Raw genomic sequence first — 26,458 nt, 5'->3', positions numbered from 1 at the left:
TACGTTCGTGCCTCAGCATTCAGCAAGGACGCTGGTGATTGCAAGCCTGTGTTTCTCGTGAAAATCCGGACTCTTTTCAGCAGGGTGTTCTCCCTGGGAAGCAAGAAGTAGATGCAGAACCCCTGCCCCTGTGTTTTTATTTGAGCACCAGCACTCCCTAGGTCTCTGGAATGGTAAAGCTGCACCATTGCTTCTTTGGCTGTTTGTATTTTGGGGTCTGACTGGAATCTACCATTATACACTAATTGTTCAGTTCAATTATATATATATATATATATATATATATATATATATATTTGTATTTTAAGGATATACATTAAATTTTTATTATGAAATATACAGAAAAAGATTCATAGAACACAAATGTATGGCTTAAAGAATTGCTCATCTCACCACCACCCAGTTCAAGTAACTGAATGTAGATCATTGACAGAACTCTAAAAGACGACAGTTATTCTCAACCTTCCCCTTGAATGTTACCATTCTCCTGATTTGTGTAGGAATTTCCTCCTTTCTCTTCATATCTTAACCACCAAGGTGTATATTCAGTACTTTAACATTTAGATTTGCCTGTTTCTGAAATGTACCTAAATAAAATTATTCTGTATAAATCTTTCATGTCTTACTTCCTTTGCTCAATATTACATTTTAAAGATTTATTCGTCTTGTTATGTGTAGCTGTAGCTTTTGGTCGTTGGTGGCGATGCTGTATAGAGTTCAATAATATTTTTTGTGTTTCAAACAACATGCCAGGCCTAGGCTGGGTGCTAGGGATAGAGAGAAGCCAACATGATTCCTACACTCAGAGAGCCTGTGATCTTCGGGGTGCATGGGAATGGAAGGCTCACTACGGAGGGCAGAAAAGAATGGTACAGATGAGGTTGTACTGGTGCCAGGATGAAAAATCTACGTTGCTGCTATTAACTACTATTTATTGAAGATCTACTGTGTGTTAGGGACTCCTTACTTTACAATCCCTTCAAGGTGGGGATTAAGTGACTTGCCTAAAGCCATGGGGTAGCAAAAAGCCATATGGGATACAGGTCTAGATAGATCTGTGCCCTCTTTATCATAGCTTGACCTAGGTAGCTCCTTTTGGCATTGACTGTTTTCTGGGTCTCAGTGCTATTGGTGGTAAATCCTATCCCTTCTCCCCTCCTATCATTTCTCTTGCCTGGAGAATGCTTCTTTTTCTCTATTCAATTTCTACCCATTCTTGAAGACCAGCTTAAGTATTTTTTTTCTAGGATGTCTTCCTGGACTATAGGATTCTCTCCCTCCACTGTACTCACTGCCTGGTTGTTCATTTGGCAATTAGTAATGACTCTTGTAAGAATATGGTCTATGTTATGTGGTTACATGCACTTTTATATGTAATGGTCTTGTTCCCTAATAAGATTCTAAATGACCTGGAGTCACAGACTTTCCGAATGCCTTTGGCCCTGGGTTTTTCTAGTTCAACTCCTCATTTTACAGAGTAGGAAACCGAGTGCCTCTTAACTTTGTGCTTTGCCACCTCCTCCCTGCCACACACGCCACCTACTGCCTTACACAGAGGGGGTGCTTGAAAATGCTAGAGGCAACCCTGGAGGAGAAAGGGCTGGCAGCCGGGATAATGAAAGTATCAAGCTGTGAGATCTTGGGCAAGATTGTTCTCTCAGGCTCTCCCTTTTCTTCATCCATCCAATCCGAATGAGGCATTAGATTAGACTGTCATTAAAGGTTCCTTCCACCTCCCCCATCCTCTGATTCTAATATAGCAGCAGAAGATGATACAAGGCAACATAACTTAGTGGTTAACAGTGTAACGTCTGAGTCAGGCTACCTGGGTTCAAACCTTGGCTTCTTTGCCTATTAGTTATGCAAGTTAAGTAACCTCTCTGTGTCTTCGTGCCCTCATTGGGAAAAGGGGAATCATATTAATCTTAGATACCTATAAGATTTTTGTGGCAATTAAGTGAGGCAATCAATATAAAGTACTTCTCACAGTGCCTGACATATAGTAAATGCTCAGTAGATGTTCTATCTATGAATATCGTTAAGCAGAAAACAGAAAGTGGCACTCAAACATAATCAGGTCCTGGCAACCATAACAGTTCTGGTATATTTGCTCCTTCCTTTTTTTGTCTCAGGTGTTGCCCTTTAGCTATACGGTGTTGTCGGTGGTCTTCTGAGACCCGTATAAGTCTCTGGTTCTTTATAGTAATTCCAAAGGGACCAGCACGTTTCTGGAGGAATTTGAATAGCAGCAGCAGCTTCCATTCTGCTCTTGGGGGGGCTTACCTGCAAGTAGCTGGGAGGCCTCTCTAGAATTTAAATGGAAAAATCTGCCCCCTACCCCCCTTCCCTTCCAGTCTGACAGGTGGTTATTTTGCCCGTGAACCACCTGTCAAACTACCATGACAACAGCAGCCTGGGCAGCTCGAAGAGAATTCCGGGCCTGAGTGTTGCAGCAGTAGCTGAGAATTGCTTCTCAGTTTGGTTCACCCTGTGATGCTCCACGGTGGGGGGGCGGGGCAAGGTTCTTCTGAATGAAGCCATTTTTCTTTCTTTCCTTTTTTGTTACAGAAAGGTGGTTTTTATTATTAATTAATTTATTAATTTATTTATTTAGGCTGCGTTGGGTCTTTGTTGCTGCGTGCGGGCTTTTTTCTAGTTGAGGCGAGCGGGGGCTACTCTCTGTTGAGGCGCACAGGCTTCTCTCTGCGGTGGCTTCTCTTGTTGCGGAGCACAGGCTCCAGGTGCGCGGGCTTTAATAGTTGTAGGTCTTGGGTTCATTAGTTGTGGCTCGCAGGCCCTAGAGCGCAGGCTCAGTAGTTGTGGCACATGGGCTTAGTTGCTCCGCGGCATGTGGGATCTTCCCGGACCAGGTCTTGAACCCGTGTCCACTGCATTGGCAGGTGGATACTTAACCACTGTGCCACCAGGGAAGTCCCTGCCATTTTTCTTATCTTTGAAAACAAACCCAAAAAAGAATCTCTGATGCCTTTGTTTCCAAAGCACTCAGCCACCTCCTGAGGGGAGGGTTTGACCTGGTGACCCAGAGTATTGTCTCTGGGGTCAGGGCTGCTTAGCCAAGGAGAGCCTTAGCTCTCTGCTTCCCTCTCCTCCCTGCCTGTTGCTGGTGGCTGGACAGTGACTCAGGGGAGGAGGAGAGAGGAGAGGAAGAGAGGAGGAGACAGCTCCACCAGCTGCTGCTAAAAACAACAACATCTCATCAGTCCATACGCTCCCTCCCCTCCAGAGCACAGTGATGTCAAGAGGCAGAACAGGTGGCATGGACTCTCCCCTCCCCCAGCCCCTAATGCCTTTGGGTCTTTGAAGGGACAATGTATGGTTGTCACAAGGAAAGTTATCTCTCTTTGGGGGGGAGGAGTGGCAGGAAATTCCTTCTCTTCCCTTTTAGGACTGGTCCCACCAAGAGCATCCACTGTAACTTCAACTCTAACAGATAAATGAGGGGCCTGGAAGAGCATTCCCTTGCCCAAACAAAAGGTCCTGGTGTGAAGCCTACGGCACTAAGCCCCACCAGTTCTGCTTTCAGCGAGCTCCTCTGACCTGTTAGATACTAGGGATACAGTGGCAAACAGATGTATAACATGTTGCCCTCACCCAACTTGTGCCCAGAATCCAGTCTGAAGAAGCAGCAGTACAAGTGGGGAGATCCATCCTGAGCCTGGTACCCAGGGTTGTCTGGAGCAGCTGAGAGGCCAGCATAGTGTTCCATATTGTTTTCTACCCAACTTGCCTGATTTTCATGAGATGCCCAGATGTGTACAGCTTTCCCCCTGATTCCCCCTGCTTCCCCTGCAGTGTCAGCCCAAGCTGTAAGACTGCCAGCTGGGCTCTTGCAGCTTGAGGTGGCCAGCGAATCAGACCCGCTGTTCTCTGATTTATCTTTGGAGGAATGTCTGTTCTTAGGACCAGGCCTGTCACCATTGGGTGGTGGCTGCTTTGCTTCCTTTACCCACAGCTGGTCCCTCCCCTCTACATGCTGAATGTTCCAAATGACAGGTAAGGCTCTGAGGAACCTTTAAGGTTCATCCTAGACAGATTCACCCAGGAAACCTAAGGAGAGAGGAAGTGAGAAAAAATAGACTTCTTGGAGCTCCTTTAAGCTCCAAGTCAGCCGTATATCTTGATCCTCCCCTTAGCAGGAGAAAGAAAAACAGCAGAGCGTATCGGTGGGGGAGGAGAGTTCCTCCCAGTCTGTCTCCTTCTCTAGAAGAACAACAGGCCAGTCTGCCCTGGGCACTATGGGGCCAGGTGCTGGGTAAGTACACGAGGAAGGAGAGCTGATAAGATAAGGTCTGACAAATCTAGGTCACCAGGCTGCTCCAGGCACCTGTGTGACTAGTCACCTTGAAACGACAGGAGGGAGGATGGACTTTTGCTCAGGGCGCAGACTAGCTGACTTCCCAGGCCTTTGTTTGTTTGTTTATTTAATACACATTTCTTGATCACCATTAAATGCCAGGTCATGTGCTTAGGTGTTCCAGGCCCCTGTGTGTCTCTGGTAGGCAAAATCTCCTCGTGGATCCCAGGCCTGTAACCAGTCCTAAAAAAAGAAATGACATCATGCAAAAGCCAGTTGGTCCACTGACTTCCAGAGTGAGAGCGGCCAGACGCTTGGTAGAAGGGAAGGGCTGTTTGGAGTCTTCATTCCCTTCAGCTCGATCAGGGGTCAGCAAAACTTTACCTGTAAAGGCCAGATAATAGTATTTTAGGCTTTGCTGGCCATAGGGTTTCAACTCTGCAGCCATAGTGAATATCTAAACAAATGAGCCTATGTTCTAGTAACACTTTACTTACAAAACAGGTGAGAGGCCCCATTTGGCCCTAGTGCATTGTTCGCTGACCCCTGAATAGAAGATTGGAATGAGAGTTGTGAAATGGGTGTTGGAGAAATGAGTTTATGTGATTTCAGGAGGCATCCCCGATCAACACAGTGGCTTCATTTGGTAGGGACAGCGTAGGAGTTGATGCACTATGCTCAGTGGCAAGGTCTGATTGACACCAGAGAATTCTACTGCACGGGCCAAACTTCAACCTCAGCCATCTAGCACACTGGTTCCCACTAGAGGTTACAGGGTAACCAAGCCAGACAGAGCACACAATTTCGTACAATCTCATCACTTATGTGGGAAAACAATATGGGGCCCTGTGGATGGCAAGTCATTGGCACCACCTTAAAAGCCCTGAATAAAGGGTCAGGCCACCTCTGCTCTAGGGCCTGGCTCTGCCACTAACTTTTTTATTTACTTATTTGGCTGCGTCGGGTCTTAGTTGCGGCACGTGGGATCTTCGTTGTGGCGTGCAGGGTCTTTCATTGTGGCACGTGGGCTCTTCACTGTGGCGTGTGGGAACTTCTCTCTAGTTGTGGTGCACGGGCTCAGTAGTTGTGGCGCATGGGCTTAGTTGTCCCGTGGCATGTGGGATCTTAGTTCCCTGACCAGGGATTGAACTCACGTCCCCTGCATTGGAAGGTGGATTCTTAACCACCGGATCACCAGGGAAATCCCACCACTAACTGTGGAGGGTGGCATTGGATAATGACCGCTCTCTGACCATTTAGCATATACTGAGTTCTACTGTATGAGGCACTGGGGATACAGAAATGGACACAACAAAATTCTTGCCCTTAAGTAGCTCATGATCTAGTGGGGAAGACAAATAGGTGAACTATTATACGATGTAGTGAAACACAGGCTTTGAGTAGGTGATTAGTCAGGCTGCTATGGGGGCAAAGAGCAAGATGAGTGTTTATTAAGTGAAGAAGAAAGGGAAGTCCATTCTGAGCAGAAGCATAGAAACATTCTAGAGGAGATCCAGCCTAGGGGGCCACAGGTAAGAGATGGAGAGGGCATGTAGAGGGAAGCAGGAGGTCAGCAGGGATGGGTCACATAGGGCCCAGAAGGCCCAGCTAAGGTGTTTAGACTCAATTTTGTATGCTGCATGCTCTGGGAAGCCACAAAAAGTTTTTAAGCAAGGGAGTAATAGCGTTTGGTTCATATTGCGCTCAACTTCTCTCTAACTTCTACAGACTGTATATCCATGAGCTTTGTGTGGAGAGGAATGTTGATATTGTATAAAGTTAATAAGCACCGATAATTAAACCAGTGGCTGTAATTAATAACCGGGGTCAGTCCCTTCCTGGTGATGCCTTCAGCTAAACAGCAACCAGATAAATCATTGGCAAACACCAGGCACCCATAACTGAGAAGAGGGACTTTCATAGTGCTCCAGGACCTGGATTCCCTGCTTTTCTGGGTGAGATGCTCTCTCTCATGTGACCCTCCTGGCTTCTTGAGGCTCACTCACTGAGTCATCATAAGCTGGCAGTTGCAACCCCACGTCTGAGTTTTTCTGTTACTTTAATGGGAGAACTGAGTTGCAGAATTCAGATGCCTTTGATGTAGTTTTGAAGTTTAGGACAGGGAAAAGTGAAGGCAGAAAATAAGTGGCTTCTGCACTATTCATGTCTTTTAGGGCCTAAGAGTAGTTGAAACTGGCATTGGAAAATGGAGATTCTTAGGCAGCGATTCCCGAACCTGACAGTACATCAGAAAAAGCTGGGATAAAAAGGCTGGTTTTTATCAAAAGGTCCCACCTCCAGAAATTCCTATTCTGTAGGTCTGAATGTGACTGGGAATCAGAGCCCCTAGTGGGGGAAGGAAACAAGTCACCTAGGACACCAGATGTAAGGAGGCACTCACTCCATTATATGTCATTACAGGATATTGAGTACAGTTCCCTGTGCTATACAATAGGTCCTTGTTGTTTACCTATTTTATATTTAGTAGTATGTATCTGTTAATCCCAAATTCCTAACTTATCTCACTCCCCACCCACCCCCACCCCACCCCGCTATCCCCTTAAGTAACCATAAGTTTGTTTTCTCTGTCTGAGTCTATTTGTGTTTTGTAAATAAGTTCATTTGTATCATGTTTTTAGATTCCACATGTAAATGATATCATATGGTATTTGTCTTTCTCTGACCTGCTTCACTTAGCATAATGCCTCCAAGTTCATCCATGTTGCTGCAAATGGCGTTATCTCATTATTTCTTTATTGTTGAGTAGTATTCCGTTGTATATATGCACCACATCTTCTTTATCCATTCATTTGTCGTAGACACTTAGGTTGCTTCCACGTCTTGGCCATTGTAAATAGTGCTGCAGTGAACACTGGGGTGCATGTATCTTTTTGAATTAGAATTTTCTCCAGATATATGCCCAGGAGTGGGATTGCTGGATCTTACGGCAACTCTGTTTTTAGTTTTTTAAGGAACCTCCATACTGTTTTCCGTAGTGGCTGCACCAATTTACATTTCCCACCAACAGTGTAGAAGGGTTCCCTTTTCTCCTGTTGTTCCCATGTTCAGATGAAGAAAGTGAGGCTTAGGCACATTGCGTTGATCAAGGGGACTCCGCTAGGAAATGGTAGAACCGGAGTTGTGGTGTGACCACACCAGGCCACTCCCCTAAGTGCTCTAACACAGGGCCTATTTCTTGCTCTGAATTAGCAAAGGAGCTTAGCCCAGCCCCCTCTCTTGGTCCTTCCCAGGCAGTCTGCCTGGCTCTGAAATCTCCAGGTAACTTCCTATACCTGGGGTTTAGTACTTGGACCAAACATGACACCCCAGCTCTCCTTTGGGTGTTTTTTTGTTTGTGTGAATGGGTTTCCTGACACGTACAGCCATGGCAGACTGGGAAAGGGCAGAGGAAGCACACAGGTGATCTTTGGCAGGAGCAGCAGAAGAGTTATTCTTTCTTAAGCTGTTCACTGATTAACTCCCTTTGCTCCTGCAACCAGAAAGAAGAGGAACTCAAGACTCAGCAGGGCTCAGAAGCCCTAATTGATTTGTGGTCCAACTGGGTCAGGGAGAGTGACCCTGTGCAGTGGCCTTTTTTTTCTTCCCCCCAGGGACCTGTATGCCACAGCTCACTAGAGCAGAGTTCCATGCCACTGAGGGGAGGGATTTCAGCCCTTGTCCCTTCCCCCACACTCCCAGCCCCCCAGCCCAGAGGGGTTAGATCTCCTGTGAGGCACATGTCTACCTATTCAGTCCCTTCCTCCCTGGCCCTCTGGCTGGGCTCCTACTGGTGTTAAGTTGCCCCAAATACCCAGTCTCTTATTTCACATCCTCAGGCAAAGATCCCACAGCCAAGGTGCCCTTTCAGCTTAGCTTTCCCATCGGCTGCTCACTGACAGATAAGCTTCTAAGAGGAGGGAAGAGGGAGGGTGGAGAGGTGGGTAAAACCTGGGGCAGACCCCTTTGTCCCTTTGTCATGGGGTGCAGTGGGTCCTGTAGCTCCCCAGTCTTGTGTTTGGCGGGGCAAGCCCTGGGTGGTGGCTAGCTGCCTGGCCCCCGTCCTTTATTGGCAAATGGAACTTGACTTGTCTGAGGCATACTTGTACATATGCTAAGCTTTACCTTAGGCTAGAAATCGGAGGCTGCAAGTTTGTAAGTGTCAAGAGACAAGGAAACTCTGTGTTCAGTGTGTGGGCCGGGAGAATGCAGGGGTTCCTGAGCCAGGCTCTGTTTCTGTATAATCTGCAATGGCCGTGCCAGACTCCCTGTCCAGACCTCGCAGAGAGGTTTCATTCCTCAGGCAGGGGAGGGGGATGAAGCCAGTGGACAAACGTTCCTGCGCCTGGGCGGACCAGCACGGCACAGGCCGGGCCTCTGGGAGGAGAGATGAAGCCTTTCTCCTTTCTTTAGCCAGTCCATATCTTGAGTCACAAATGAGTTACTGCCAGATGAACTGGTGTTAATTTACCTTTCTGAAGTGATAGATGCACTTAAAATAAAAATGAGAGTGACCAGGAAGTTTGCACAGTTAGCTTTGCCAGTCTCACTGCTTTGGGAAATGAACCCTGGAGTTAGTACACTCACTCCATTATAGAACTGGGCCTCTGTGTACAAGTTGGGGTCCAGAATATATTTAAAATGATATCCAGAGTATCCAGAGACTATTTTAAAAATGTGTACAGAAAGGTAGCAATTAAATGTTTCTCTTGGAGTACGCCTGGCCTCTGCATTCTCCCAGGAACCCTTGCCTAGGGAAGATGATTAAAAATAGATCTGAGTAGCACTTCCTGCTTGGCAGATGGCTGATAGCAAATGCTAGGGCTTGCAGCTGACCTTTCCTTTCTGAAATCTGCTCTGTGTTTCCATGATGCTAATTGAGTCCCTCTCTAGACCTAATCAAAGTGCTGGTTGCAAAAAAACGCGGCTTGCTGTCCTGGCTGGGCTCAGTTCAGGGAGCAACTTGAAAGTGCTGGGATTTGCATGGGGACACCCACTCTGTGGTCCAACTGGCTGATCCTTGTTTAAAAACTAACAAGTTCTGCTTTCAAATTTGCTGTCTAGTGCTATTAAGGATCCCACACCCTCTCCACCCCCATCAACAGGAAAGATCAGTGGATAGGGGAGTGATGTGTACACAATGGACAATGCTCACACACACTTCCAAATGAAGTAGCTGCCCAAAAGAGAGACCAGGGCCCTTCTGAGATTTAACTTCCAGGTGTGGCTCTGTTCCCATCAGCTGCCTTATAAAACAGGAATAATACTTGAGACAATGCCCTGACGAGGTATCCAACTATGGGAGATACAAGATACCACTGTTTTTCTTATTATGTAGCAAATATCTGGGGACCACTGCTGACTTCTCACTGAGTTATTATCCTCCCCTGGGAAAGAGATGGGCATATAGACAGGCTGTGTTGAGGCTATGCTAAGTCCTCACCATCTTCTTCACCCTACTTTCTCTCCCAGGAGAGCCCTCTGCTGGAATTTAAGCATCTTCTGGGCAGAGCTGCTCACTACACACTCTGGGGCTGAGCAAGGTCTGGGACATTAAATATTTGTTGATTTAGATCTCCCTCCTTCCCCCCGCCCCCCATTTAAAAACTATCATAGACTGCTTTAGTGTGACAAAACCTTTCTGCCTGGGAGATGATTTTCTAGTGCCTGATATTTCACAATGTGCCTCAGGTTTTTCTGTTGGCCAGGGGAAAATGTTGATCACCAGAATAGGTGAAAGGGATTTAAGTCTCTATGTCTTGAGGATGAGTCTTAGCCAGGACTTAGATAAGATAGCCCAGCCGATGAGCAGAAAAGCCCTTTTATGCAGATCAACAGGAAGTTTAAAAACACAAGAAAAGAGGTCTAACTCTGACTCAGAAATGTTCATTTACTGTGCAAGGCGTCTCCTCTCTTGAGAATATGGCCTCATGGGATATCCACCCTCGTAAGAAACCTCAGTCAACCTCCTCTTTTCACAGATGATACAACTCCCAGTTCAGGGGATCAGGGGTCTGCCTGAGGAAGTCATGCCGGTCGGAGGCAGATGATCTAGCCTTGCCTGGCACGGGTGGGATGCCTGGCACGGGTGGGAGGGGGTCAGCTCGATGTTCTGACCCAGTCGTGATCTGTTTCTAGAGGGAGTACTGAGAATCACCAGTGCCCAACTTTCGCACGTTGGCAAGCCCTTTATGCTCACATCTTTCTAACATTTGTATGCTCGAGTCTCTTTCATAAGAGCTCTTTGGCTGTGATTTCTTCAAGCCCTTTTAAATACCATTGTCTCTTCCTTCGTAACTATTTCAATAACTCTCTACTCCTAACTCAGCCCCGTCCCTGGGGGTATATGAATACAGAGGTTAAATGTAGATACATGCTAATACGCCACGGGTGGAAAGTCTCGTGCTGGACATCTGCCATGAGGGGTGGGGGAGAACACTGTACTTGGCCTACTTCCGTTCGTATGTACAACCTGAAGCCTGACTGTTGAAGCAAGGCCTTGTGTTTTGTTTTTGTTTTTGTTTTTTTTTTTGCGGTACGCGGGCCTCTCACTGTTGTGGCCTCTCCCGTTGCGGAGCACAGGCTCCGGACACGCAGGCTCAACGGCCATGGCTCACGGGCCCAGCCGCTCCGCGGCATGTGGGATCCTCCCAGACCGGGGCACGAACCCGCATCCCCTGCATCGGCAGGCGGACTCCCAACCACTGCGCCACCAGGGAAGCCCCGAGGGCTTGTGTTTTGATTAGCATTTCCAGGAGAGGAAAGTGTTGAAAGTGTTTAGGGAACACCTAGTATGAAATGAAAAATCAGGTTCAAAACACGGTGGTTTTTTTACTCCCCCAGTGAAGGGGGCCCGGGTTCGATCCCTGGTCAGGGAACTAGATCCCACATGCTGCAACTAAGAGTTCCTATGCTGCAGCTGAGGATCCTGCATGCCGCAACGAAGATCATGCGTGCCGCAACTAAGACCCAATGCAGCCAAATAAATAAATAAAACAAAGCAACAACATCAGAAAACACAGTGGTAGACTCAACGAGTGTGAAACCGTGCTGTGTACAGGAAATTTGAAGGAGCTGGTAGAAGGAAGGATGCTACCGCTTCTCGAGGGCCTGGCGTATCGTATGCCAGGCACTTTACTATCTGTGAGGTGGGTGTTATTAGCCCATTTGACAGGTGAGGAACTTGAGAACAGAGAGGTGAATGTACCTAAGAGCATACAGTAGAGAAAGTGCCAGAACTGGGATTTGAATCTAGTTCATCTGCTAAACTGGGAGAAGCTTAGCCCACAGAAGGAGACCTTGGTATGGGCAAGACAAAAGCTGTAAAGTTATTTGGCACCAAAGGATGTAAAGATGAAGGATTCAGGGAGCTCTCAGGAGTTGAGCTCGTAGAAGGAGTTCTGGTACTGTCAGAATGGCTGGCAGTGGAATGGGCTTCCTGAGGAGGCATTCCCTATCCCTGAAAGTATTTAAGCAGAGGTTTGGTAGAAATGTGGACAAGAGCTTTGCATCAGGTGTGTAACTGACCTTGGGGCTCCTCAAATTCCAGTGGCCTATGAAATTAAAACTGGATAAAGCCATAAGTATATTTTGTTTTGTTTTGAGATCCTCCACGCTACCCAGCCTGCAATCCACTGCATGGGATTCCTGCAGACTGCAATTAGTTAAGTATTTCTCTTTTTGAAAACTCCCCAAAGCATTCTTCTGGGTTCTCTGCTCATTCTTTGCCATGAAGTCCAGGTGCCAAAAAAAGGGGGGGGGATTTTAAAGGGCTTCTTTGCTTTAATTATTTTTTCCCACGTGTTTTGAAATGAGAATCATTCATTCAGTAGTTAGCTGGGAAGGCTGTTTTCAGGTTAGGTTGCAGAGAACATTCTCTTGGTGGTCCTGTCAGCCTTAAGCATTATAAGTTTACAAATTAAATTTTATCCATTCACCCAAGAGTGACCAAGCTCTGGTGAAGTGATTCACCCTAACACAACTCATAGGAAGCTAATTGGTAGACCAGAATTCTAATTAATTTACAGTGGAGCAGATAATCCCGAAAGCTTGGACTGTGTGTTGTTATCTTCCTTGAAGGTAAACCCACTGAGCGAGAGAATTAAATTTAGGCAGTTGCTAAGTAAATATGGAGTCAGGGCAGAGGAAGGTGAATAGCCTAAGAGACTTTCATCAGTTCTGACAGCTTAATCCATCCTTCATCTTCAAAGAGACACATTTTCCAAGTGAACACATTCTAGAAAAATCTTGACCTGGAGTCAGAAGCTGTAGTTTAAGTTCTGACCTTGACTTACAAGCTTTGTGAAACTGGGTAAGTCATTCAACAGCTCTGGACCTCAGATTCCTCCTCTGTTGGTTTGAAGGTTAATCAGTTAATATATGTGAAAGTGCTTTGTACGTTCTGAGGTCCTGTAAATGTGTCAGTATTAGTCTAATTCTGTTGAGCTCCTTTCTTTTAGGGAGTCATTTGGACAACACCCTTGTCATCCCATCTTCATTTTTCCCCTAGATTTTGGAGTCACACTGCCTGCGTCTCTGTCATGTATTTGTATTTGATGCTGGGCATATGTCTTAACCTCTCTTTGCCTTGCTTTCCTCATCTGTAAAATGGGAACGATGAAAGTACCTCCTTCATCAGATTGTTGAGAGGATTAAATTACTTGGTTTATGTAAAACAGTTTGAATCTGTCTGGCATATAGTAAGCACTATATAAATGTGAGCTGTGACTGTTGTTATTTCACCATTTCCAATTTATTTTAATGAGCCACCTCAATCTCATCTGTAAACTGCCTCCAATTTCACTGTAGTGATTGCTTGTTAGAAAATATTTAAAAGGCAATCCCCTCCATGGCATGTGGCTTTAGTCTTGGAGGAAAACCTTTTCTGGCCTTTTTGCCTGGATTGGGTTACAGGGGAAGACTTGCCTTGAGAGTCTGTAGGTTTTGCCCACTGACTTTGCAGAAATCCTTTGTAGTGTCAGGACATTTTCATTTGCCAATGGCCAGTTGCCTTTGGGAGCAGAAGTGTAGATTGAAACATAAATCCAGGAAATTGATTATGTTCTTCTTAGGTGTATTAACTTGCATTGTCTTCTTAACTTCAGCAGCTCATAGTGAATTGTTTTCAAAAGCCTGATGATTTTCAAAAGTTTCACACACATGATTTCATATAATCCCATAATAACCCTTTTTAAAAAAATCCTACCCCTATATTGCCCCTCCTCCCTTCCTCTCCCCACTGGTAACCACTAGGTTGTTCTCTATATCTGTGAGTCTGCTGCTTTTTTGTTGTATTTGCTAGTTTGTTGTGTTTTTAAGATTCCACATATAAGTGATACACAGTATGTCTTTTTCTGTCTGACTTACTTCACTTAGAATAATACACTCCAAGTCCATCCATTTTGCTGCAAATGGCAAAATTTCATTCTTTTTTTACAGCTGAGTAGTATTCCATTGTGTATCTATATCACATCTTTTTTTTTTAACATCTTTATTGGAGTATAATTACTTTACAGTGGTGTGTTAGTTTCTGATGTATAACAAAGTGAATCAGCTATACATATACATATATCCCCATATCTCCTCCCTCTTGCGTCTCCCTCCTGCCCTCCCTATCCCACCCCTCTAGGTGGTCACAAAGCACCGAGCTGATCTCCCTGTGCTATGCGGCTGCTTCCCACTAGCTATCTGTTTTACATTTGGTAGTGTATATATGTCCATGCCACTCTCTCACTTCGTCCCAGCTTACCCTTCCCCCTCCCCGTGTCCTCAAGTCTATTCTCTACGTTCGTGTCTTTATTCCTGTCCTGCCCCTAGGTTCTTCAGAACCATTTTTTTTTTTTTAGATTCCATATGTATACCACATCTTCTTTATCCATTCATCTGTTGATGGACATTTAGGTTGCTTCCATACCTTGGCTATTGCAGGTAATGCTGCTGTGAACATTGGGATGCAGGTATCTTTTCAAATTAGTGTTTTGGTTTTTTCAAATATATACCTGATGGTGGAAGTGGAAGGGCCTGGTGTTTTTTTTTTTTAATCAATTTATTTATTCACTTAATTTTTTGTTCTTTGGCTGCATTGTGTCTTCGCTTGCATGTGGGTTTTCTCTAGTTGCTATGGGGGGGGCTACTCTTTGTTGTGGTGCGCAGGCTTCTCACTGCGGTGGCTTCTCTTGTTGCAGAGCACAGGCTCTAGGCGCACGGGCTTCAGTAGTTGTGGCTCACGGGCTTCAGTAGTTGGTGCTCGCAGACTCTAGCACGCAGGCTCAGTAGTTGTGGCGCACGGGCTTAGTCGCTCGGCGGCATGTGGGATCTTCCCGGACCAGGGCTCGAACCCATGTCCCCTGCATTGGCAGGCGGATTCTTAACCACTGCACCACCAGGGAAGCCTGGCCTGATGGGTTTGAGAGAAATTTGAGCTCCATTATTTCAGCCCTTAAAGGTTTTAGTTTTATATTTGAACTGCAAAGGACTCAGCTAGCTATTAACAACTGGCTGCCATTACATCCTGATTCTACCTGTTCACTCTCTAACTCAGAAGCCAGTCTCCCGGAACAGACATGTCAGCCTTTCTTCTGTAGAGGATGGGGCTTGTCTGATCATACGAATCCCCTGCTCTTTATCCCTGTAGAGAATGCCTGTTTTCCAGGCCTTCTCTATGGAGAACAGGAGGGAGTGCAGGTTGTTGAGAGCTGATGGCACCTGCTGAATTGAAAGGTCTGATCATTAAGTGACTTAAGTGACTTAGATACCGAAATCTCCACGTTTCAGCAATTAAATGTGGCCCCCAGGTCCCAGGCCCTACACCACCTTTTGTTTTTGCCATTCAGTTCCTTGCATAGTTTGCATCGTGTATGCTCCCATGCCCTTGGAATTTTATGACTCCACACAGCAGATATTTCCTCCTTTAGAGCCAGTCCTTTCCCTGCCCCTCCCTCCATCTGTTTCAGGAACGGGAGAGCGAGTTGAGATCTACCAAAGCTCAAAGGCAGCCAGAGAGGGCTGGAAGCAGCCATGCTTCTGCCCCGAGGCAACACACATGGCTTTTTACCCCATCTTGAGGTTTCTAGACAGATGTGTGAAAACTTTCTGTAAGCCATGAACACATACAAATGGCTTTGTTCTTTCCTAGTCTTTCCCGGTGACCTGTGTCCTAGTGTGGAAGTCATACAGAGTCAGGAAATTCTTCCCTTATAATTAACCCAAGTCTCTCTTATTTCCGTCTGTTTCCTCTTGTTCTTATTGCAGAGAAGATGGAAGAAATCCCCTTTAATCTTCTTTCCTCTTAGCTCGCTGTTCAGTTTCTTTAAACTGCACCAGGTTCTCATTGTGGAAGTTTTCATCATTTTCATTGTTCTTTTTTTTTTTTTTTTTTTTTGCGGTATGCAGGCCTCTCACTGTTGTGGCCTCTCCCGTTGCGGAGCACAGGCTCCGGACGCGCAGGCTCAGCGGCCATGGCTCACGGGCCCAGCCGCTCCGCGGCATGTGGGATCCTCCCGGACCGGGGCACGAACCCGTGTCCCCTGCATCGGCAGGCGGACTCTCAACCACTGCGCCACCAGGGAAGCCCTCATTGTTCTTTATTACCACCCTTCCCACTTTCTCCATATGCTTCCTCAAGGGTGAAATCCAAACAAGATCCAGTATTATTTTGCTTGGGTTTCAGCTCTTTGGAATGGAGCCTGTGGTTTACTTTGACCCTGAATAGCAAACTCCACCAGGCTTAACCATGGATGCAGAAAGGAATGAGAAAGGAAAAGGGACTGCCCTGACCTTCCCCAGCAAAATGTTGAGGTGGGGTATTTACCCAACACCCCAAGGCAGCAGTTTTTCAAATTCTCCATTGTATCTCTATCTAATACCTCTGTTACCTTCTCACTGAGATGGTACATAGTATAGCATATAGTACGTTGAGCAAATCCATAGAGACCGAAAGTAGGTCTGTGATTGCCAGGGACAGGGGAAATGGAAGGTGACTGGTAATGATGCAAGATTTCTTTTTGGAGTGTGAAAATGCTCTGGAATTAGATAGTGGTGTGGTTGCACAATCTTGTGAATATACCAAGAGCCCCTGAATTGTATACATTAAGAGTGACTTTTGGGACTTCTCTGGTGGCCCAGTGGTTAAGACTCTGAGCTCCCAATGCAGGGGGCCCGGGTTTGACCCCTGGTCAGGGAACTAAGATCCCACATACTGCAACTAAGCCTGCGCTCCACAATTACTGAGCCTGTGTGCTCTAGAGCCCGCATGCCACAACTAGGGAAGCCTGCGTGCTGCAGTGAAGACCCAGCACAGCCATAATAAATAAATAAATAAATTTTTTACAAAGGTAACTTTTATGGTAAGGTTCTATCTATCTGTCATATCTTGAAGTTTATGAATTACCTCTTTCATATATAGTATCTCATTTATTTCTTATACAGATCTGGTGTGGGTGTAAATACTATATTATTGTGCCCATCTTACAGGTTTGGAAATTGAGTCTCAGAGAAATTAATTGGCTTGACCAAGTTAGTAACATAGCGAGTATATGGCCAAGCTGGGGCTCAAAGTCTGGCAGTCCTGCCTCTTCAAAGCCCATGTAATGAACACTGTGCCTATGGATGGTAGGTTGGAGAAGTAAGCTAGGTGCTTTAAAAGACTCATATTATTACAAGTGGAAAGGATCATGGGGAGCTTCAGTTCCATCCCTACATTTTTATGGATATTGAGTTACAAAGAGTGGAAGAGTGGCCTTATGCCATAATACAGAGAAAGGGGGACACCAAAGTCACTGAAGAAAAGAAGTTTGAAGAACCAAATAGATTAGAGTCAACCTTTTCTTCTCTCTTCTCCAGGCTCCTGAAAAGGCCAAAAAGGAAAGGTAGGGAACTGATCTTTTTACTCTGCACTTTTGTTTACCTTGTTTTACTTCTTGTTCTCAACAACTTGGAAAATAGGCATGGTTTCCATCTGCAGATGTAAAACATGTGGAAGCCAAGAGAGGCTAAATAATTCTCCCAAGGTCAAGTAGCTATTAAGTTGAAGTTGTAAAACCAGGGTCTTATCCTGAATTTCTGAGCCAAGATGAGATCCTCTTATCATATGAAGATATGCAAGGGCTTGTCTAGCTCCCAGATGTTACAGCTGAGTAGTCAGGTGGGCATCTGCTTCCCTCATCTCTGGGCACTTCCTGGGGCACATACTCCATTGATAATGGTTGACGTTCCCAGAGAGAGGAGATTGAGAGGCTCTGCTTCATGCTAGGAGGACTTCATGCCTGAGCCTGTTCAAGTGAAGGAGGAACCCACATGTTTGCTCTGTTGCCACCTCCCCCCACAAGTATTCATTTTTTCAATGGTCCTCCTACTTTGAAAAGGAATTGCTGCCTTCCAGACTTTCAAAGGGGCCAGAAATCGGTGGTTTTGGCTACTAAACAGGAAACTCAAAGCCCTTTCCGTTCCTTTGAGCTGGCTGGAAGGGCTGGGCCTGGAACTATTACCTTCCTTTAAAGGACAGAAGAAAAGTTTTGTATAATTTAAAAAAAAAAAAAAAACCTTTTCTGGAGTCCTGAATACCAGCCTTCATTGATACACAATATGGAAAAGAGCTGCCTTGTTGCCTGGCAGTAATGACAGCAAACAAATGTGTCCGACAGTCTGTTTGGGATCTCCTGGTCTGAGATTCTGTTTGCTTCATTCTAATTGCTTCCTTCACTTCCTTTCAGTCTCCCCACCTTGGGTACCACCCTCACTCAAGGGAGCGCCAGACCGTGCCTCGTTGTGCCAGGCTGGGCTGGGCCCACAGGAGACAGCGACCCAGCCGGGCTATTCTTGTCTCTATTTGCAAGATGCCTGTTGTTCTCTGTGAATGTTTTTCTCATCATAAATGTTGGCTTGGCAGGGGCCCAGTGTGGAAGCCACGGTGGAAAAGCTTCCAGAATCCTGCCCCAGAGATTCAGCTGGTCCTGAGTGCCAGGCTGAGGAGACAGGCTCATAGGTACTGTCGCTGGGGAGGTACCTCTGTAGGTATTGCCTCCGAGACAGCCCTGATTGGCTTCGGCACCCTTTGCAGAGTGTGGACCTCTGCCAGCACTCTCTCTCGAAGAATAGGCCTGGGGGAGGAACCGTGGTGGCCTTGTGAGGCGCCTCTGGGCCTGACTGGCAACTCTCTTCCCTGCCATGTGCCCTCCCCCACCCTACTCTCTAGGAATTCAAATCTGTGTCAGGCCAGAGAAAGTGACTCTCAGGCCCTGCCTGAAACAGATTGGAGCCCCCAGAACAGTGACCTCCAAACCTTTAAAATCACATACCCCTACCAGTGAAGTGTTTGAGCATGTATTCCTAATATGTCTACTTACTTATAAGTGGTATACATGGGTTGCTATGTAATACCTACATTATAAACAAATATTAGAAAATTTTAATAATTTCTGTAATTTAAAAGGATGGAAGAAAAAACAATTGTAAATTTGCTTTTAATCTTATTTTATTGAAGGTATATACAATTGAATATGCTCTCTTTTTAGGAAAAAAAAAATCTTGGTTTATCACTTTGTGATTCAGTAATTCAGAGGTGTGTCCCTAGGAGAGTATACTTCTATACTTCATTTTAACAGTTGCCCTTAATGAAAACTTCCTTACAAAGGTAGATTCAAATGGAACATTTGCATCCTTGAGCTTACAAAAATCATGATCCCCATTTTCCAACCCACCCACCAGTTATACAAAGGTTTTTGCTGAACTTTGTAGTTTAGAAAAGTACCTTTTAACGAGACTTCAAACTCCTCTGAAGCACTTTGTTTGGAATACTTTTAAATAGATCAGGAAATTTTTTACAATTCCTAATTGTACAAATGATAGGAGTACGGTGTTCAGATATAGGAGAGTTTAGAGATGGCTTATTTTAAAATTTTTATTGGATTTCACCAACAAGAGTGAATTTTACTGTATGTAAAATTAAAAATTAAAAAATCCAATGAGTTTTGACAAATGCATAGTCTTATGCACCACTGAAATCAAGATAAGAAAATTCCAACTCCTGTGTTACCCCTATGTAGTCACACTTTCCCCTTACCTATAACCTTTGGCAACCAATGATCTTCTTAGCTAAAGCATTTCAGATTCATCCATGTTATGTGTATTTACATAGGTTTTCATTTCGTTTGAGTAATTGAAACTGCCAAACTCTTATCCAAATGGCTGTGCCATTTTGCAATGTCTGAATTCCAGTTGCTAGACATTCTTGAGTGCACTTAGTTTTGTCACTTAAAAATTTTTTTGGACCATTTTAATATGTGTATAGTGATATCTTAATTATGTTTTTCAATTTGCATTCCCCTAATGACTAGTGATGTTGAGCATCTTTTCATGGGCCTGTTTCCCATCTGTTTATATTTGGTGAAGTCTGTTCAAATCTTTGCCCATTTTAAAATTGGGTTTCTTGTTTTATTATTGAATTTTGAGAGTTCTTTGTATATTTTAGATACAAGTCCTTTGTTAGACAAGTGATTTGTAGATATTTTCTCCCAGTCTATGGCTTATCTTTTCATTCTCTTAAAAGTGTTTTTTTTGTTTTTTGTTTTTGTTTGTTTGTTTGTTTGTTTGTTTTGCAGTACATGGGCCTCTAACTGTTGTGGCCTCTCCCGTTGTGGAGCACAGGCTCCGGACGCGCAGGCTCAGCGGCCACGGCTCACAGGCCCAGCCGCTCCGCAGCATGTGGGATCCTCCCGGACCGGGACACGAACCCATGTCCCCGGCATCGGCAGGCGGACCCTCAACCACTGCGCCACCTGGGAAGCCCTAAAAATGTTTTTCAGAGCGAAAGTTTAAAATTTTGATGAAATTTAGCAGTTTTTTCTTTTATAAATTGTGTTCCTGGTGTAGCTTCTAAGAAATCTTTTCTAACGCAAGGTCACAAAGATTTTCTCCTGCATTTTCTTCTGAATATCCTCCATTTTAATTTTTGTACAGGCATATCAATTCTGAACTCCAAAGGTCATATAAAATGAAAGCATTGCTAAATACTGTTTAGTGAAACTTTTTTTTAAAGATAAAATTAAATAGATAAAATTTCTAGTATTTTCCCCCTACCCTGAAGGATTGTCTTGTGTACCTTCTGGGGGGACTGCTGCCCTGAAAAGCTTTACAGTGCCACCTCTCTCCCTGCATTCCCATTGTGCCCAGCAGATAGCAGGTGATCTATGAGTCTTTGAGAAGTGAATGTCTTTTCCTGCCATAAATGGTGAAGCTGTGTTACTTCATGTTGTCATTTTCCAGTCTGCTTTCTTCTAGAATTTGTTTTCCCATAACCACCTTCTTCTAAGCTCTAACTTGAAGATCTTGATAAAAGTTTCCTCGAGGGTGGCACTCCCAATTATCCATAACGTAGGACCACAGAATTATAGGAGAATATAATTTTGGAGCTGGAAGGAGACTTGGAGGTCAACTAGTCCAAATCCCTTATTAAAATCAAACCAAAAATAAATTAACTCTGGTAAATTCACAGACTGGAATATGACTCAGCAATGAAAAGAGAATGAACTATTGATATATACAGCAAATAGATGAATCTTTAAAGAATTATGCTGTGTGAAAGAAGCCAGGCAAGAAACACTACATGCTGTATGATTTCATTTATTAAAAATTATGGAAAATACAAACTCTAGTGACAGTAGACAGTGGCTGCCTGAGTATGAGTGGGAAGAGAGTGAGGAGAGAAGAGATGGCTGGACTGAGGGACATGAGGAAGCTTTTGGATGTGACAGATAGTCCATAATATTGGTTGTGGTGATGATTTCACAGGTATATGCAGGTATCAAAACTCATCAAATAGTACACTTTAAATATACACACTTTATTATTGTATGTCAGATATATACCAATAGAGCCATTTAAAGAAAAAAAAAGGAAATGAGAGGCAATTGACTCATGCAATAAATATTTTATAAATGATGCCAGATTCATGCTATGTGTTGTGGGTTCAGAGAGAGATTGAAGACATGGTTGATGCCTTCAGGGAGCTCACAATCTAGTGAGTGAGTTAGACAGAGAGACAATTTAAATCCAGTATGCTAAGAGCTAAGAAAAAGGAACAGGCAGGGAACAAGAGGAGTCCAGTACATGGGTACCAATGGGTACCTCTTCCTGAGGAGGTCAGAGAAAGCCTTACGAAAGAGAGGAAGCTGAGCTGAGGCTTAGGATTGGTCAAGTGGAGGAGCCTCCCCATCTCAGGGAAGATGGCGGTCAGAGTTGGTGAAATGCAAGTTCCAGGAATTGCAAGTGGTTCGGCCTGACTAGAGCAAAGGACACAGTGGGAAAGTAGCAAGAGAAGAGACTGCAGAGGTTGGTGGGACCAGATCGTGAAGCCTTTGCTATCCTGGCGGTGCTTGGATGTCTTGTGCTCCAAAGTTGAACTAACGGGTTGGCCAAATATAGGGTCTGTGTTGCTGGGACATTGTCTCATCCAAACACTTGGCATGGACTTCCAGGTTCCAGGTTTCGAGGCTGTGACACTCCTATTCATGCTCAGTGCTAGCCTGGAGCTCTTATGTTCCCCGGAGATGTTTCAAGACCCAAAGGAAAGAGATCTGGTTTCAGCCTGAGCAGCAGCTGGGGAACATCTGCTTGCTCCTCAGCGCTGCACCTGGGAGCCAAGGCTTCTGGTACATTTGTATGTTGGAGGCAACCAACAATTTAGCTTCCCCAAAGGCAGTTTTTCCACAAGTCAAGAATCTTACCTTTCTCTCTGGCTGGCAGCACTGATCCCTAAAGTCCTGTGCTTCTGACAGCAGCTGTCTCATGGGCAGTGATCTGTGTCCTGTCTGGTTCTCTCCTACCCTTTGGTCATCTGTTAACCAGTCACCCATAGACTTCTCCAGCCACTGAATAGCAGAGGTCATGGGAGAGTCCTTTATTTGTTTGTTTGTTTATTTTAAGAGTGGTCTTCAGAGCAGACCAGGATGTTTAATTCAGGGTACAGTTGTCAGGCCACATTAAACATGCAGGCAGAAATGCAGTACATGGACGGCTCATGTCAGCCCGACGTTTCAGTGTAACCAGAGGAGGAAAACACGGACAGGGCCTGTGTTCGTGGAAGCAGATGCCAAATCGCACGGCAAGCTCTGGCTCCTGTTCCCTGCCATCCTCCAGCCAGAAGAAAGAAGCTCCTCTTTCAGCTAGAAGTTAAAGTGGGATTACTGCTTAATGAGCATTCCTGTGATCTAGAGATGAAGTTGCTTACACCTCAAAAGGAGAGCTTTCGAGCTGCCCTTCAGGAGGATGGGAACTCTTCTAGCAGTTAGGATCTCCAAGAAAGCAAGACCTGTGCGAAGTGCAGGTTTGGTGGTTTATTCCTACCTTGGGGATTCCCTGCTGTCTTCTGCAGGGTTGGACCAAGACTGCAAGCTGAGGTGCCTGTGCTGGTTTCCATGCCGTAGCCGACTTGAAAGCTGTGGGCAGTACAGGGGGCTGAAATCAAGTGGGTCCAGGAAAGGCCAGTGTGCATTAATGATATTTTCTTACCTGGGCTGGTGAAAACAGTCCGAGTGTGGGCTGACCCGGGCTCTGTAGCTCTGTTTATTCTGCCTTCTCCTCCTCCCACCATGCCATCTGCTAGCTGGAGGGTTAACTGGCTCGCTGCTCCCTTTTAGCCGTGTCAGCCCTGCAAGGTCAAATGATTGTTGTGCTTTGGGGCTGGTTTCCCGAATGGGTGGGTGACATGGATCTCTAACTATCGATTTGTCTTCTTGCATTTCAGTCGTTCCAAGGAAGTCAAGGACGAGCGTACCTCTTTAACTCAGTGTGAGTGTCTCTGAATGGTACACCCATTGTTCGGTGCAAATTTTGAGGGGTGGGGAAAAGCAACGCTCAGTGATAATTAAACAGTGGAACCTGTCCTCTCTGACACACACACACACACACACACACGGAGCATTATTTACCACAAGTGGTAGCCAGTCATCCTTGGGGACTTTGGGGGGTGGCATCATCTTTGGCTAAAAATAATATAGTCATTACCCCCAGTAAGTACAGAGGGCTGTAGTCTCCTAGGGAAGAAGCTGAAGTGCTTCTGAGAGCTTCAACACGGGAGGTCTCATAACTAGACCTGAGACGTGTCTCTGGGGAAGAGAAGGAGGGCGAACATAGGACGCCAGGATCTGCTGGAGGACTAAGGTTGGAGGAGCCTTCATAAAGTGGAGTGAGTGAAGAGCCTCCATCCCTCCTACAGACGCACAGTCTGCCACAGCGCTCAGCATTATGTACAGCTTTCTCTAGGAAAGCAAGCCTGATGAACTGTGAAAATGGAAATCTAGCGTGTTCAGTCTAAAATAATAGGTGCTCTGTGAAGGAGTCTATGTATTTGGTAGATGGGGCTCCCCCATCCTTGTGATCAGGACAGGACTGTGCCGTCATGACTGACATCTCTGGCTGCAGTCAGTCCTCAGGAAGCTCTGAGGACCTGTGCTCGTGGCTGTGGACTTCAGTGCGGTTGTCGGTTTGTCCCCGTAAATCACAAGGCTAAAAGCATTTGTTAGAAAAATTCTGAGCAAAGTCTCAACCATAAAAGACTTCTTCTAGTAGACTCATTGAATCAGAGCTTGCAGATCTGCAATGCATCTCAACGGAGACGTTTCCATGTGGCTACCTTTTGGGAGGTTATTCCTGGTTTCAGTTAGAGATGATGCTCTTCTCGGTGCTGGCTTCCCTTCAGGCAGCTGTACTCAGTTAATTTTTTGCTGGAAGTCCAGCTTGAACAACTGATGGTGAGCATGTGCCTGACGCCCCGCTCTCTCTCTCTGTCCCTTGGCACAGAGTTAACGTGGGCTGCGGGCCGGCAGAAGAGCGCGTGTTGCTAACAGGACTGCACGCCGTCGCAGACATTTACTGTGAAAACTGCAAAACCACTCTGGGCTGGAAATATGTAAGTACCAAGGAGTCTGACTGGTGGAGAGAGGGCCATGAAGGAACTAGCTGAGAGCCACACATTAGAAGAATGTTTTCTTCAGCTTGCCTCTCGTGGCCTTGTGGAATTATCTTTGACCAGGATGGGAAACTGAGCTCAAAGAGCAGTTCCTGGCACACTTCTGCTTGCCACACTCATCCCCTTTTCACTGACAGTCCACCCCTCCTACTCCTTTCTTCACCTGCTCCTGATACATGCGTGCGCGCGCACACACACACACCCTCTCAATTTAATTAATAATAATTAGTAATAGTAATAATAACAATGGCACATAACATTTCCTGACAACTTACTGCGTTCCAGACGTACATTATTTTATTTACTTTGCAGAATCCTTAGAGGATAAGGATTTACCCATTTTAATCCCTAGTTTACAGGTGAGGAAACTGAGGCTTAGGGAGGTTAATAGTATGTCCAGTGTTGTCTGGCCATTACATGGCCAAATGAGGATAGGAGTCCAGGTGGTGGTCCGACTGCAGAGCCCATGTTCTTCGATGCTCCAGTAAATGTCCCCAAAACATCTCTTAGGTCCCAGACCCTGTGCTAGGCATCATCAAATATTGTGTTAATTAATGTCCATTGTCAGATATAGTCACGGCTGGACTTGCCCAACTGGACATTTATTCCTGCACTGTTTGACTCAACAGATATTTTTAACATCTCCTTGGTACCTAGGAGAGTAGGCAGTCCCTTGCCAGGGTGAGAGGACGTATATGTGTTCAGTGAAAGTCAACTTGTATTATTGTTATCATATTATTGGCAGATCTTTTCACAGTGCTTTTCTCTGTCCTCTCTCTCATTGTGGGAATATTGAAAAATGAGTCTTCCTGTTTCTGGGAGGGCAATTTATTCCATATAAAATGCTTCAAATTCCGTCATGTCCATTGCAGAGCATCAGTGTGGGGCTGGCTCATAGGACCTGCCGTTAGCTAGCTTGGGAAGGAGCCTGAAGGAGTAGTCAGAACCGCCCACAGAGTGATGAGCACACACCAGTGTAGGTTTGTTGACTGCAGTAAATGCCCCACTCTGCAGGACTTTGATAGTGGGGGAGCTCGTGCATATGTGGGAGCAGGGAGCACAGGGGAAATCTCTGTGCCTCGTGCTCCTTTTTGTGATGGACCTAAAGCTGCTCTAAAAATATGAGTGTATGTGAAAAAAGATGTTGAGCCAAAGAAGCCAGACATGAAAGTATGATTCCATTTAAATAAAGTTCAGGGGCTTCCCTGGTGGCGCAGTGGTTGAGAGTCCGCCTGCCGATGCAGGGGACACGGGTTTGTGCCCCGGTCCGGGAAGATCCCACGTGCCGCGGAGCGGCTGGGCCCGTGAGCCATGGCCGCTGAGCCTGCGCGTCCGGAGCCTGTGCTCCGCACAACGGGAGAGGCCACAACAGTGAGAGGCCCGCGTACCGCAAAAAAAAATAAAATAAAATAAAAATAAAAAATAAAAAAATAAAGTTCAAAAATGTGCAGATCTTGGGGAGTTACCTGGTGGCCTAGTGGTTAGGACTCCGGGCTTTCACTGCCATGGCCCGGTTTCAGTCCCTGGGTGGAGAACTGAGATCCCACAAGCTCCGTGGCTTGGCCAAAAAAAAAAAAAAGTGCAGATCTAAAAAACTGCTGCCGGTGGAGTCTGCAGTGCAGCAGCATGGCCTTTAGATTCCATCTCTTCATGTCTTCCTTGAAATGTTCAGAATGAGAACGAAAAAACCTGGACACTGTGTTTCATGATACCAAGAAGGTTTAACCACAGCTTCCTACGGGAGAAACTGGCCTTGGCCCTTCTCCCCCTGTATGGCCACTGGACCCCTCTGAGTGACCTGGGGGCCACAGTTCTGGTTTTGATTATCCAAAAGTGTTCTGCTGCTGCTTTGTTTCCCAACTTCTTGGCTGTCTTATTCCTTGAACATGTGCTGGATTTATATACAGAAGATAAATCTGACTTGGCTGGTTTTGCTCCTTCCTTCAGGTAAAATGATTCAGTCCTTTGACAAAGCTTTATTAAGAACCTTTGTGCTGGATACAAAAGTGAATGAGATCTAGTTCTTGCCCTCAGGGTGTTTATAGTCATGATACCAAGGGGGAAAACCACAGGTGAAGTTACAACAGCTGGACAGGACAACAGAGGAATATCCATCTCCCCAAACATTCATTGATCACCTCTCACATGCCAGGCCCAGTGCTCCAACCTTTATTCTATTATCC

The 26,458-nt window shown here is 45.5% G+C and overlaps 1 protein-coding gene across 1 annotated transcript in view; it reads left to right on the top strand.

The window, feature by feature from the left end:
• Window positions 1-26,458, top strand: part of YPEL2 (yippee like 2) — a 63,565-nt gene that overhangs the window by 30,442 nt on the left and 6,665 nt on the right. Inside the window, exons 3-4 of the mRNA XM_082604564.1 lie at window positions 23,052-23,095; window positions 24,107-24,215. Coding sequence (XP_082460690.1) covers window positions 23,052-23,095; window positions 24,107-24,215 — 153 coding nt within the window. The remainder of the gene's footprint in view (window positions 1-23,051; window positions 23,096-24,106; window positions 24,216-26,458) is intronic.

The sequence above is a fragment of the Mesoplodon mirus genome (assembly GCF_964341445.2).
Source record: "Mesoplodon mirus genome assembly, chromosome: 18".
NCBI classification, from domain to species: Eukaryota; Metazoa; Chordata; class Mammalia; order Artiodactyla; family Ziphiidae; genus Mesoplodon; species Mesoplodon mirus.
The sequence above is the reverse complement of the archived record's forward strand: the minus strand, read 5'-3'. Positions and strand labels throughout refer to the sequence as shown.